A 14996-nucleotide genomic window follows, 5' to 3' on the forward strand; every position below is an offset into this window, starting at 1 on the left:
GGGTGGGTTAAACGTGTTTAAATGTGGCAGAGACATAAATAAATACGGGCAGAAACATGCGCATAAATAATGTCAACTGGTCACGGAGATTCAGAGCAGAGAGCAGCAGCAGCAGCGTCATCCTGAGGATCTGCACAAACACGTTTCATTTCCCGTCATCGTTGCTTTTACCAGCCGCCTCTGAGGTGGTTAAACGCAGCTTTTCACGAGCTACTCCAGCTTTAACAGCCTGGGATCGTATTAATGCTGATGCTAATTTGTAATTACAGAGTCCCACGGCTTTAGTAAAAAACCCAGGCCTGCGAGAGGAGACACACACACACACACACGCACGCGCACACACACAACCTGTGGAGCAACAATGGGCCGAACAAAGATGGGCATTGTTTCAGCGGCGGTGTGAAACAGGACACGGTTACGGCTCCCACACCGAGCGAAGGTAAAGACCTCAAACGCCCAACACAACCAGTCAGGCCAGTTTAAATTTGGCTCTTCGTGGTCAGAATAGCATCCTGTCACACACAGGAAACGGGCCGCGGTGACTCGTCGGACGTCAGGAGCCCCTCCCTGGCGTTTAGGTGAATGAACCGACATCCTTCAAAGGAAACCTTGAAGGTTGACCTTCGGGCCGGCTGTTCGTCACGGACCCAGAGCCGTTTCCTTTAAAAGTCCCTTCAGAATAAGCCTGGAGCTCCGTCACTGGGCTCTCACGCTCCTCTTCCTCACCAGCGCCGGCCAGAGGTCGTAACTCTGGGCTGGATGGCTGACCTCTCGCTCTGACTCGCAGCCAGACCGGACCGGAGACAACGCCGGCGCAGAAATACAGAAGGATGCTTTAAAAAATGGGATCTCTGGTAATTACAGGAAAACTTTGTGGGCATTTCCTGAGTCTTCTTCAAGGACTCGGATATTTGTAGCCATTTACGTTCTTCATTGTTCTTGTCTCAGACCTTTGAGTTATCCCCATGAGCCTTGCACTTTAGAGAGGGAACCAGCAGAAAATGATGCATCTGCAGGACAATCTAACAGAAAAAAACAATTTTAAAAAAAATTAAAATGTCAAATTTCACCAAAAAGAAAAATCTATCTAAACTGAAGCATTTCTTTGTAATTTACTTTAAACAGACTCTCTAGGACACATGTGTCAAACTTAAGGCCCGAGGGCCAAATCTGGCCCGCAGTAGCTTTCTATGTGGCCCTCCAGACTCCAATTTAAATCAATAAATCACTCCAGTTTTTCTTACAAATCCTCAAAATTCACACAAAATCAACAGATCCCAACATATTTCATGATTTTACACATATTTTCTCAAACTTAGTCAAAAACATTGAGTTTAAGTGACAGTTGAAAGTCACATTTAACATCATACATTAGTTCAAATATCATAAAAATTCCTTACAAATATTTCTAAATTAGCATTACAAAGTATGTGATTTTGATAACAAAAAGCCACAAAAACAGTCACTAAATAGCCCCCTGACTGCTATTTATTAATATTTTAACAGTTTTTATCAATACATTCTGGCACAACATTCAGACTTTTTATAGTGACCAAAATGAAAATTAGTTTGACACCTCTAGGATGTTTCAATGCAGTTCAGTTTTTTTATAAGGTGTCAATTCACAACAAATGTTTCAAGGCACTTGAGAAAAAAAAAGAAAAAAAAACACAAAATCATTGTTTGTGTTGAAACTATTATGCTTCCTCTTGTCACTTTAAATCAATAAAAGCTGCTGGCTATGCACCCCAACTTAACATTTACACAAATTTACAACCATACATCTTTGAAAAGCAAACGCGGAGCTTCCTGCACAACCAACAAGAATGCATTCAGTCGTTTCTGGATGGTAAGTCAATAACAAAACACTTGTCTTTTCCAGCAGCGGTTGTACAGTGGTAAAACCAGCTGATCAAACGTGTTGGAGCTAAATTGAGGTTGCTAGGTAACGGGTTGGACGCGGCTGGGGTTGCCAAGTAACGGCCTATGGAATGTGACTCAACAAATGGGAGGTTTTTGAAACGGCTCCTTTTCCAGACTCCAAAAGACATAAACTTATTGTTTTTTAGAAGCAGCCAAGACCCAAAAGGAAGTTTAAAAACATCCAACATGTGAATTTTTACATAATAGGTTTATTATCAATAGAAAAATTCCAATATATTTAGGCCAACATCTTCAACTAGTCGTGCATGTCTTGAAATGTTACTTTTTAGCTGATAAATATAATATTTTGTAGTAATTATCTTAGAATCTTAATCATTTGTGACGACTGATACTGCATGTATAAACCAGGGGTTGTAATGACACTCTTCATTTGAAACAAGTGGCTGTCAACTTAAACCGAACTAAATAAGAGAGTCTTAAGTTAATGGAAACACAGCATTCTTGGTACTTCCTTCAAAGAGCCATGATGCCATCACTATCAGACCAAATTTAAAATCAGGTGTTACTCTGAGACACCTGATCTGATTTTTTATCTTAGAGCAGAACCAGAACCATTGAAAAAGGATGTTTTCTCCTGAGTTTTTGAGGGAATTTAACATCAAGCTTTGAGGTTTTCAGAACAAACTCCCAAGAATAATGTCAAGCTAAAGACCCCAAAGTGCCTTTCTTAATGTCACCACTTCAAACGTTTCCACTTATCCTCATCAAAACGCTCAGATCCAAAGGTTTCAGAGATGAACCGCAGGATTGGGAAGGTAGCAGACCACCCTCTTTCCCCACCTGAGGTCTGTTAAAACATCCCAGCCCACTAATTCACGGTGACGAAACCCCCCAAACAATTTGGTGATCAGCATCTTGTTAAATTATACAGCTTTTTCCACTGAGCTGCTCAAACTGCATTCCTCAGAGCTAGTTAACACAGCGGCTAATGAGAGGAGCCTGGTGTGTAAAAATGAGTTTACAACCGACAGAAAGTGAACAACAGCAAAGTCCAATTTAGCCTGACGGTAACACCTAACCGCTCAAACACACGCATGACAGATAAAGTTTAAAAACATCCATTTTAACTGGGGTCACTGGTTACATAGCAATAATCTCTGCAGTTGGAAAACATATAAAACTGCAGTTTGTATTTACCCCAATGCATTCATTTAGTTCAGGTAGATAATGGGTTTTGTGGTATAAAACTAGCATAAAAAACATAATTTCGTCAAACGATTCAGGAATTAATTTTACAGAAACAAAGGAAAGCTAACCTTACATGACTCTTCCCATTACATGTACCACCACATACAAAATGTGACCAAACTTGTGTATAAAGGAGTATTTTTGTATTCGGACCCCAAGAGGATTAGTAACCAATTTGGTGGAAACTAGTGGGAGTCCTAATAAGTAAACAAACACCATGCTTTTATCTGAAATAGCCTGGAGAACAGGTTGGCTTGCTGTCAGCTGCAAAGAGAAAGTGTTTGGCAAACAGGCAAACTGATGCCTCAGAGTTATAAAACCTGAACAAGCTTGTTTCAGCGTTAAATGTGCTTCTTTTAACAGGTTAGGACAGGTCTATGGGCGATACGAAACGTATTCAATGCATTTTTTACACTAAATCATTCCTAGATAATGAGATAGTGCTCGAGTTCCGCTGGGGTTGCTAGGTAACAGGCGGAGCTCTGCTGGGATTGCTAGGTAACGGGCGGAGCTCTGCTGGGATTGCTAGGTAACAGCGCAGTGCCAGTTGAAGGTGACTCAACATTGTGGAAAGTTTTTGAAACGGCTAATTTCAAAACGCGTAAAAACATGAACTTATTGACAAAAAACATCTGGGTAAAGGTGGGCAGTTAAAGTTTTATCACAATATTTTGTGGTGCTATTATGGTAATGATAAACGTGACAACAGGAAATATTTTTTTCAGGTAAAGAAATATTTCTTTTTCACAGCCATTCATTTCAGGTAAATGAAATTATTATTTAGGACACCACTCAAATAGAGGTGTGAATTGTATCACTAAACTGCTCACAGCAAGTGCATTTAATCATATTTTCAAATTTATTAATATTTGTTGATTCTTCAATGTAACAAATGGTGGAGAAAATAAAAGTAAAAAATGTTCCTGAGAATTTAAAGTTTATTGATATCTGAGAATGTGTTTCTGCGTTATTATGCATTACATGAAAATTTTCTCCAAACAACAATATTGTAATTTATCGCAATAACGTCTGGGACAATTTATCGTCCAGTAAATTTTTGTTACTTCCAATAAGAATTTAAAATATTGTTTACTGCAATTGAGCCAAAAATCTTATTAAATGAGGTTGTAAGCTGAATTACGAACCTCGGCATTGAGGCAGGAATCTGCCCTCTGGACGCCCCCAGAGGTGTCAGTGCGAGTCGTTAATGCACATCTGCACACTTTTAAGTATTTGCGAGCTGATATCATATCTCTCAGCACATGTTTGTGAGAAAGTTTGCAAGGTGAGATCATGACCTGACGGTGTGAAAGCCCTGCTCTCAGCTACAGATGGGGCTACTACGGTTTTACTGCCAACACGTGTTTGAAGTTGTGGGCTTCATCTCAGAGGCGATAATGAAACAACTGGAAACCTGTTAGCAAGCTTCCCCTCCAGCCATTTTCCATTGTGTGTCTGGTGAATGAGGTGAACTCTGACCTCAGCATGTTCAAAGCTCCTCTTAAGACACACCTATAAAACAAAATATTTCTTCAATAAACTCCACTTTATGATATTACTTGATAGCATAGCAAAGAGATTAAGCTACAAGATGAAAAAGGGGTCAGGAGACGCAGATGCAGGAGATCCAACAAAGCTGGGCCAGAAGACACATCCAATTTCACAATAATCTCTCTAAATTATTATTTTTTTAGAATAACTAAAATGGAATCTTGTGTAACCTGGGAAAAATGTGTTTGACCTGCAGTTTGCCAGAACCCAACATTTTGGTTATGCCTGATTACAAATGACTTCACACACTTATTTTCTATCTTCTATCATTTTTTATATTAGCAAACCAGAAAAGACATCAAGTTGTTCTAGGGTCTTTATAAAAACGAATATCCTTATACACATAGTTTTAAAAAATAATATTGTACACACAGGACGGTTTAAGAAAAGTTTTCATGCACATGAACTGCAAAAATCTGAGGGGCCATTGTGGATCGAAAAAAAACAAACAAACTACCAAAACAACAAAAAACGTAAGCGTAAATTTCCACCAAAAACATAGAAATTCGTTAGTTTGAAAAGTCGAAAATTAAATACGCTTGCTTCTAAAAACTCATGTTACGTAACAGCCACCAGACGAGCGCCATGACAACCAAACAGTCTTACCTCGATCAACTTTAACGCCGCCGCTTCAACGTTTGAAATGTCCTCCATTTTCTCTAACTCATCGTCTCCTTCACTTCTTACTACAGATTGGACGGAGCGGAGTCACGTGACTATAGACTTTACAGACGTACTGTAGCGTCTTAAAGGGACATGAGCATAGAGTACCTAGACAGCCAATAAAGACAGCATCTTTTCGTGTTTTTAATTCCTAAAGTACTGACATGGGCAAAATGGCGGTGGTCATCGTCATAAATTTTGGTATGGTTAATTTTCGGTTCATCACCCAGGTATACCAAGAACCCAATAGTTTCACAATTTCCTTTAAATTCTTTTTTTTAGCACAATTTAATGGAAATATATGTCCTGTGAAAAATGATCAAGATTACTGTGATTTTCACGCTAACAGTTAACCCAATGAATGTCTTGGCTGATAATGAATTTACCTCACATTTTTTCTGTTATATGTGGGTGTAATAAAGGAAGCCAGGGTTGCTACGGTTGACGTGAAATCACACCAGCTGCGTTTCCATTGACCACAGAATTGCAAAAATTGAAGTGACAAAAAGTACATTTGCTTAATAGAAACATGCTAATTTAGAAAAAAATGTTTTAGCGCTACCACCAGGTAGCTTTATGACCTGGTATCAAAATTGGTTTATTTCTCAAAACTGCATTGGAAACACTTTTTTCACTTCACACAAAAGTCACAGGATTGTTGTTGAATTCTTTTTTTATATTATTACTGAACAAATTTATTCACGTGTGATTTTAATTGCATTTAATATTAAATGGAAACACTGCAAATTGTGTTTTTTCAACATTAGCGGAATACTGAGAGCATTGTGAGCAAATTTATAATGGAAATTACATATTGTTGAATTTAGCACTTTAGCATTAGCTTCCATTTAATACTGTATACATGTACAGCTTTAGTGTTAGCAGGGCTAATGTTTATGACTAGCGCTTCAGGGGTAGAGCAGCTAATCTCCATTACTTCTTGCAAACATTTGCAATTGAAATGCTGCCATTGTCAAAAAAAAAAAAATCCTCCTACCACTTCCTGTCGTTTCTGCCAATAGTGACATCTGGTTTGCGATCATGGGACAGTTTTACAAAATAAACCAATTTCAATAAGGCTGAAAAAAACCACTACAGAATCAACTGAGCGGTGAAACAGAAGGTCGAATGGAGTCAGGAAGGAGGAAAAAAGGCTGAAGGTCTTGGAAAATGAAAGAGACGGTGGAGTGAAAACAGGCCACCCAAACTGCAAACACAACCTGCGGTCAGAGGTTCACCGGTAGTTCAGGGTGACCCTAACGGCACCCTGAGGACTGACCATGAAAAAGACGATGGGGGGGAAACAGTGAGGTTGTGGGCTGGAAGGAGGACAGAGTAATAATTAAGGTTGAGAGGAATCCCTCATGAAGGGTTTCCAGCCGACGCTGCAGGTTTGTATGAAGGTCAGGTAGCGAAACAATTTCTTCCTAGCAACCAGCATCTCCAAACAGTTTACCTTCGAACCACGTCTCAGCCTGACCGGCCTCCATGTTGACCTGGTGACCCGTCCAGCCTCTTACCAATTTACTGCTAAACCAGATCAAAAGATGACGGGTGGAAGAGTCTAAACTGTGCAGAACCTGCTGCTTTGAACATCCTGAAATATAATTTAGCCAAAGTAAGACCAAAATTACCAGTTACTGTGCCAGAAAAAAAAGTCAGCAGAAAACCTGGAGAAATTAATCTGCTTTCAAGTGATATAGTTTACCTCCAACGGAAAATGGAGTACATTTCCGCCAAAAATTGAGATTAATCTCAGTAATTTCCTAGAAAAAAATAGGAAATTTCAGTCAAAAATCTGCTCCAACAAAATGCAGGAAAAAAAATTGTAGAAATTTTCTAGAAAAAAATCATTAGATTTCTGACTTTTGAATTTCCTAAAGTTGAAAGATTTTTGAAAAAGTTTTCTAGAGCAATTCTGAGATTAAGCAATAAATTTCAGATTTTTTTCTAACTTTATTCTGGCAATACAATTTTATTCTGATAACAGAAATATTCCCATATTATTTTGACTTTGTTGCACTGCTTTAATCTTCTAATGTGATTTTTGGAGGGAATGTTTTTTTATTATTGTTTTTTCCTCTTAGAAGTAAACTTCAAATACTTTTTAAATAGGAAAAAAGTAAGTAAAAAATATTTTTTAAATAAAAAAATGGTACTTAAAATAACATTCTACTAAACTGTGGTTGGAGATCAGCGTTTTTATCTCTGAAAAAGAACCAAAATAATCCAGATAAAGTTCCAAAGGCTCATGGATGGAAACAGATTGATCGGTTTTATTGATAATATTGACGAAACGACTCTGCAGATACATCAGGTCAGACACACATCATGTCAGAATACATTCAGGCTGTTTGCCTTCAATCATTTCATATTTTACAGCAACAACAGCAAACAGATTTGTCTCATGCAGAAACACAAAATCTAACATAACTTTTCAAAATAAAACCAACTCTTAAGGTCACTTTTTTTCCATCAGTTATTGAAGGCACGTTGCATTCACTGACAGCCATGAAAATCAGGAGACAACAGCTCTGAGTTTAAATTTTTGAAGGCATCTGAAGAAGTTAAAGTGAGAAGCAGGATTGTCTAAATAAAAAAGGATGTTTAGTGTTTCTAGACAAGAACACAAAATACTCCCTGCAAATATTTAAATCTGTTGTCACAAAAAGCACTTTCAACAGTGGTGGGCTAACCTCTGCACTGCAAAAACACAGAATATTACCAAATAATTTTGGTTTAGTTTCTAGTGAAAATGCATTAGTAAACTTGAAATAGGACAAGTTAACTTACAAACAACTTTTCAGCAAGATACAGAGGCTTGTTTTAAGTAAATAATTTCTAAATATTGATGAGAAAGTTCTAGTTCCATTGGTGCCGTTACCTAGCAACCCCAGCCAAGGCCAGCCCGTTACCTAGCAACCGAGTTCTAGTTCCACTGGCAGATTATTTCAGTTATAACGAGACATTTCCCCCATGTTAAAAGTGAAATAAGCTGTGTCCGAATTCAGGGTCTGCATCCTTCGAAGGATGGATTTGTAGGCCGATCACATCATAGCGTGGCGACAAGGCCTGTCTGAATTCAAGGACTCCTTCACATGCGGCCTCCATATGCGTCCTTCTTTTCCCCAGATTTGAAGGATGGGTCCGGTGTATCCTTCACGGCCCAACATATCCCATAATTCATTGCAGGTCCCAACCGGGCGTTCAGGCAGAGCGACAATAGCGGTAAAGAGTGGCAAATAATTTTGTTATATTACACTTTAAATGACACAACTAAAAACGTTGTGATTTTGTACAACGTTTTTAGGCGAGAATGTCAGCGTGTTAGTCTCAAATATCTGCTCGGTTCACCAAAACATAACCTGCTCTGATATTTTCGGACATGTCTGCTCCCGCTGCGTTAACAGCCAGCTCCCGGCCAGCTGGCCGGGAGCTTCAGGTTCGGTAAACCGGAGGAGAACGCCTGACTCCTGATACATTGTTATAAAAACTCCCGCTAGCTTTCCCCAATGAGTGGAAGTTAAACACCGATATTATCCAGACAGGTAATATCTAGTTATAAAATGTTTGGTTTACTAAAGTATTTAATTTATTCCTGAGCAAATCGGTTTGATTGATTAAAGTTAAGCCTGCAAACATACTAGTTTTATTTAACTGTAAAGGCTTATCCAAGATTTGGAGAGTATTTGAAAATGAATAATTTGCTTATATTTATTCCTGGTAGAAATGTGCAATACATGTTTGAACATTTTAGAATCAAACTAACAGATTTCCTTTTTACTACGGAACAGCCTTTACAATAAAAGGTGAAGAATAATACAGAAATCAGGAGTAATGCATGACAAATAAACAAACTTGAGCTCCGTTGTTTTTTCTTCTTCGCTGCTCTCTGCTTCATGCTGTCACGGTTGCTAGGCAACATGAGTTACGCTGAGGTGGGGGCGGGGACAGTTGGTGGAGGCTGGACCTGTCCGAAATCACAGCCTTTCTCTTCCGGCCGACGTTTATTCACGGCCTTGGGAGAACCCGGTCTACGTAGACCGGGTTCTTCCAAGGATGCAGACCTTGAATTTGGCTATAATGTCAATAGAACTTTTTCATCAATATTAAGGAATTATTTACATAAAACAAGTCTCTATATGTTCCTGAAAATTTACTTTTGAGTTAGTTTGTCTTATTTCAAGTTAAATAAGATACTTGCTCTAGAAACTAAACCAAAATGAATTAAGATTTTGTGTTTCTGCAGTGTTTAGCAGTGGCATTAGGATTGCGCTAGTAGCATTAGCAGAAGTGTGCCCACCACTTAGCTAATGTAAAACCTGAGTGTAAAGTCCCCCCCCACTGCCTAAACCAAACGAAACTGTTTCTGCGCCTGAACGCATCCTGCTACGTTCCCAAATCTGGATGTTTTGCTTATTTTTAGTCTTTTGATTCTGAACATTTTTGGTAAATTTAAAGGCTGTTTTGATCCAGTTTGGGAAAGATTTGTTGGGAATTGAACAATTTTTTTATGTTTAAACTATCCAAACGTTTCTGATTGTTTTTATTGGACCGGCGCTGCTGTAGCAGCTACACACCGCAGCGTTATGAGTTCATATCAACTTGGTTCATCTCTGAACTAATAAACCCGAAGCTCTGAGATCAACAAGAACAAATCCGAGACTTAACCTGCTGAACCCCGAGGACCGAGAGGCCGGATAATGACAGGTTTATGCTAGGCTACATTACTGTTAGTTAGGCTGAGCTCAAAGACGGAACATAACTTAAACATGCAGATTGTGATTCAAAGTTTGTTTAGCTGTTTTTAGTGTTTATTTTACCACAATAAAATAATAATGAAATACAAATGACTAAAGTCAAGTGAATAAAGCAGCGTGGTTGTTTAGTTTTTTTTGTAGGAAATTGATGTTATTCATTCATTAACAAGGATTTTGATAATTTTCTACATTAAAATTTAGTTTTTACATCATTTTTTGATGAGATGAACAAATGTATTCAAGACCAGGATTTGGGTCACTTTTTCTAAAATACTTGCTATATATTTAGAAGAGTTTAGTAAATTAAATAAGAGCTGATTTATGCTCAGATCAATCAACTTTTCAGTGAAAGTTTCTAAAAGTTTGGTTGTAAAAACAATACTTTGAATTGTAATTAATATTTTTAATTGCAAACAAATTATGTCAATAACTTTACGACGATTAAAAATGAAAAGTTGGGTGCCACAAAAAAATCAGAGTAAGTGCTACAAATGGCCCTGGGCCGCACATTGAACACCCCTGGAGTAGAAAGGCGACTAACACTAAGAGACAAAAGAAGCAGAAATAAAAACGTTAAATTAAATAAAGACGATTAAGTGAAGGCAAACAGTAAAATGCTAATAAAGGAGATATTAATTTGTTTCTAATAAGAAATCCCACAACACCCGAACGCATCATCACCGAGATTCTGAGCAAAACAAACCAACGTCTTACTTTTGTTCAAAATTCATTTGGTTGAAACATTTCAAGTCTGGACAGTTTAGGCTTTTGCTCTTCCTTCTTTTTTCTTTTTTCTACTTTTGGACAATTATGATGCGTAACCATAGCAACAAAGTATTGTTTTTACAACTAGAAGCAGCTGTTTAGCATCTCAAAAATTCAAATAACACCTGAACTTTGACCTCAAATCTAAGAGGAGTAGAAAAAGGAGGCAGAGAGAGAAGAATCACATCATCATATCCCCTACTCTAACATCTCTCTGCTCGGCTTTACTTAAAGCGGAGCAGCAAAGGAAATGAGGTGGATTAGCATTGCTAGCAAAAAACAATCGATGTCATTCAGGATGTTATACTGTGGAAAATCACCTCTGCTTGCTGTTCATTCAGCTGTTAGGATGTCATGGAACAGTCTTCAGTCAGAGGCTTCTACAGGTGCGTTGGAAGACTGACTGCTAGTGGAGATTCTTCCTGACCACAGCGTCACCATCTGCAACAACATTTAATTTCTCTTTCGGATAAATAAAGTATCTTTGTGTTATTGCCTGCTTTGATTTTGCATCTTAAAGCATTAAAAATGTTTTGTTTGTTTGTTTTTTATCATGCAGATGTTCTGAATTGTTTCATCAGAGAACTGTGTTAGCGCACGCTAAAATAAATCTGTGTTGGGTCGTGATGTAGGGGACATAATAAAGGTACAGAGTTTTGGTTCATGATTTTCACTTTCAAAAATGTTTTTCCCATTATAATTTTGACTTTTTGTTCTCATTTCTCACATTTCTTCTTCATAGACCATTAGCTTTGGGTGGTCCAAACGGTCCAACCATCTTCATGGCAGCATAGTTCTAATAAACCAGACAAAAAAGATGAAAACATGTTAAGGACATATTTTATTTTCTACGTCTGTTTGGCGTTAGTTTAGCTTGTTCTCTGCTCCTGCCAAGGGAAACAGACGGAAACTCACCGGGAAGGAGTAGAGGAAGACACCGAGGAAGAGGAAAATGAGGAAGAGGATGATGAAAAGGATGATTAACCATTTGAATCGCCGCCACACGATGAACCTGAGGGTCTTATAGGGGGAGGAGAACCACAGGAAAGACGTCTCAGGACGCCTGTTAGGAGGACGAAGAGGAAGAGGAGCATCAGCCTTGAGGTAAGACAGACCGTATCTGCTGCTAGCCTAAATGCTAACTGTCAGTAATGTGACCGTATCTGCTGCTAGCCTAAATGTTAACTGTCAGTAATGTGACCAATAACTGCTGCTAGCCTAAATGCTAACTACTGTTAATGTGATGCAGAGGAGCTAAGGTGAGGAAGGGATATTTTCATTTTCTCTGCAGATGTTTGAATGTCTGAGGGACTCACTGAGGCTCCTCCAGGTGTGGGTTCATGTTGGGCTCGTCCCTGCCGAGCCCGGCTGGTCTCTCCTCCTGTTCCTGCTCCGTCACTATCTCCAGAGACATCTCCACCTTCCCCTGAAACACCAACGTTCATTTTCAGACTCCTAGTTACTCACATATGGCACCTAGGACTAACTAACTAGTAAAAGAGATATCCCCACATTTTTTTATTTCATTATTAATATTTTGGTTGTTTATTTTGTGGCACTAACTCACATTCACCAGTAAGAATTTAGAGTAATTTCGCTAGCCTAGATGCTAACCACCATTAGAATAAATGCTAGCAACTATTAGCATCTTTGCAGAAGATGTTAGATCGCAGCTGCTAAAGGCTGTTAAAAGCTAATGCCTTAAAGCAGTCAAGCAGTTTTATGATTATATTCCCTTGATTTAGATACCTTGGTCCATGATAAGTATAAAACTGGAGATTTATTTCTATTAGTAGCTAAGTTTATGATTGTCTACTGTTTGCTGAGTAACATGTTTTATTTTGTACTCAATACGTAACAGATTGTATAGTGGAATTAAAATCTTACTCTGCATTGTTTATTTGCAGAAGTAGCTCAGTGTAAACGTAAGCCGAACAGTCAAAGTCGTTATAAAAAGAATCAAATTTCTGAAGCTACGACACAGAAATCAATGCGCCTGCTTGTTTCCTCACCGCGATGATCTTCTCCCCGTTTTTCTCACAGGTGCAGGGCCACCACCCTTTGACCGTCTTCTGTTCAAACAGAGACACCAGTTTGTCCGTGGGTTGGTCCAGTGTCTGCAGGGTGCATTTCTCTGGGGACTTAGCAGGACGCAGCATGTGGTTCAAGTCCATCGCCACGTGGCCTGAACACATTTACAGCAATTTTAAGACCAGATTATTCATCTGGAGAGCAAAAAACATCTACTTTTTTAAAAAGGTTGACATATTAGCGCAACGACTAACCTGACCTATGACCCTAACACATGATATGTACCGACAATGGTGGGTTACATGTTTGTGGTGCCGCTGCTGGAGAAACTTTGATGAACAGAAACCTCATCACACATCAGATTCTAACCAAGCCAGCAGCTAGTAAAAGTCAAGCTAACTGCTACTCAGAATCAAGCTAGCAACTCTTTAGAGTGATCCAAAGTCAAGCTAACTGCTAATTAGACTCAAGCTGCTTGCTAACCACAGACTGATTAGCTTGGACACTTGGAATCAAGCTAACAACCAATCAGAGCCAACAGCTACTCAAAATCAAGCTAGCAATTATTTAGAGTCGAGCTAACATATACTCAGAATCAATATTAGAATCGAGCTAACTGCTAATCGGAGAAAACTACTGGGAGTCAAGCTACAAACCAATCAGGGAAAAAGATCAACAGAAGCTACAGTGGGTCTGAAGTGAACAGTAAATCCAGCAGATGAGGCCAGAACAAAAGGCCAACTGAGATCTGATCCCAGTTAGCAAGGATGGATTTTGTAAAACCCAGAGTTTGGTTTTATTACATCCATTTCTTGGTCCGTATGATGATTAATTGGCTTGTGAGTGATTTACAGGTGATCCTGCGATGAAGGCTGGTTATTAAAGTTTTAGTTTTTGTTGACATAAAGTATGGAGGTCTGCAGGAAGACCAGGCATCCACTGGAAGTGTTTTTCCAGAGCTAGCAGGAGTTCAGAAGCGTGTCTGCAGGAAAGCGGCTCGCGTCTGACCCTCACACCGCGCAGGAAGATTAACCATCGGCGGTTCGAGCCGACGAGCTGCAGACAGGCAGGCACGGAAAAAATGCTTTGAGGTGGCCACACACCCGCAGCCGAGCGAGACGGTGACAGACAGGAACAGCTCCGAATCTGGATTCTTCATCTTCCTCATCGTATTGCCGCCGCAGAGGGACGAGCCGCAGCACAGAACGAGCCGCAGCACAGAACGCTTCTCTTTTCTTTCCTTTTTTTTTTTTTTGAGCGAACTGAGTTATTTCAAGAGACGGGGTTGAGGCAGAGTCAGGGGTGAAGGAAAGGCAAAATTTTGACAGCTTGACTTCGGTGGAGAAAAAAACTAAAATGAGCGTCTCCCTCCCGGCCAAAAGTGCCGACACAGTGGAAATGAAAGAGTGTTAATTCTAAAGATAAATGTTATCACAGTAGCTGTCCGTACATTGCACATATGGTTCCTGGGATTGGTTTACACCCTAATCCGTTGCCAGAAAGGAGGAAAATCTGTCTGGATGTCAAACTCAAATTGACTTAAGTGTCTGTCTCCCCCAGAAGGCTCTAATATGTGATTCTAATTCACTTAGAGGGAAAATAATATGGATGCAGTTAGAGTTTCTGCAGCAGAAATAAAATGTCAGGAATGTATGAAAACAAAACTGGTATGATCTTTAAAACAAACTGGTTTCATTTAAATAAATGTAAATAAACATTTGTGCAACTTCCACCACTTTTATTCATCCCTGGTTTAAATGTTCTTGTTGGGGAATAATCTAAAACAGAAAAATCTAACTTTACGCCAGAGTAAATTTATTAAGTGGAGAATATTTTACTTTTCTGTTAGTGCCGTTCACAATTTCTATTAAATAAATGCAATTTAAGCAATTAAATAATAACATTTAATTGCATTTTAATTGAAAACATTGACAAAATAAGCAACATTTTCACTTCAAAAACCACTTTTTGCTACTAAATTACTGAATAATTATATAAGCTCAACAACAGAAATATTTTTTGTTTTTAATTTTTTATTTATGTTATTAAACCATAAAATTGGTGCAACTCAGTTTTCAAATGTTTCAGGAACTC

General features: G+C 38.8%; 1 protein-coding gene across 12 annotated transcripts in view; it reads right to left on the bottom strand.

Annotated features, from left to right (window-relative positions):
• Positions 1-9224: 9224 nt before the first annotated feature.
• The window catches only part of dysf (dysferlin, limb girdle muscular dystrophy 2B (autosomal recessive)), an 88357-nt gene continuing 82585 nt past the window's right edge, over positions 9225-14996 (bottom strand). For 11 of the 12 annotated variants that reach the window (XM_032583406.1, XM_032583402.1, XM_032583398.1 and 8 more), the window contains 4 exons: positions 12884-13056; positions 12188-12297; positions 11787-11934; positions 9225-11667 (listed from right to left, as the gene is read on the bottom strand). In XM_032583406.1, coding sequence (XP_032439297.1) covers positions 11608-11667; positions 11787-11934; positions 12188-12297; positions 12884-13056 — 491 coding nt within the window. In that variant the 3' untranslated portion in view covers positions 9225-11607. The remainder of the gene's footprint in view (positions 11668-11786; positions 11935-12187; positions 12298-12883; positions 13057-14996) is intronic. The other variant, XM_032583397.1, reaches the window with a different exon arrangement.

This window comes from Xiphophorus hellerii, chromosome 14 (assembly GCF_003331165.1).
Source record: "Xiphophorus hellerii strain 12219 chromosome 14, Xiphophorus_hellerii-4.1, whole genome shotgun sequence".
Classification (NCBI taxonomy): domain Eukaryota; kingdom Metazoa; phylum Chordata; class Actinopteri; order Cyprinodontiformes; family Poeciliidae; genus Xiphophorus; species Xiphophorus hellerii.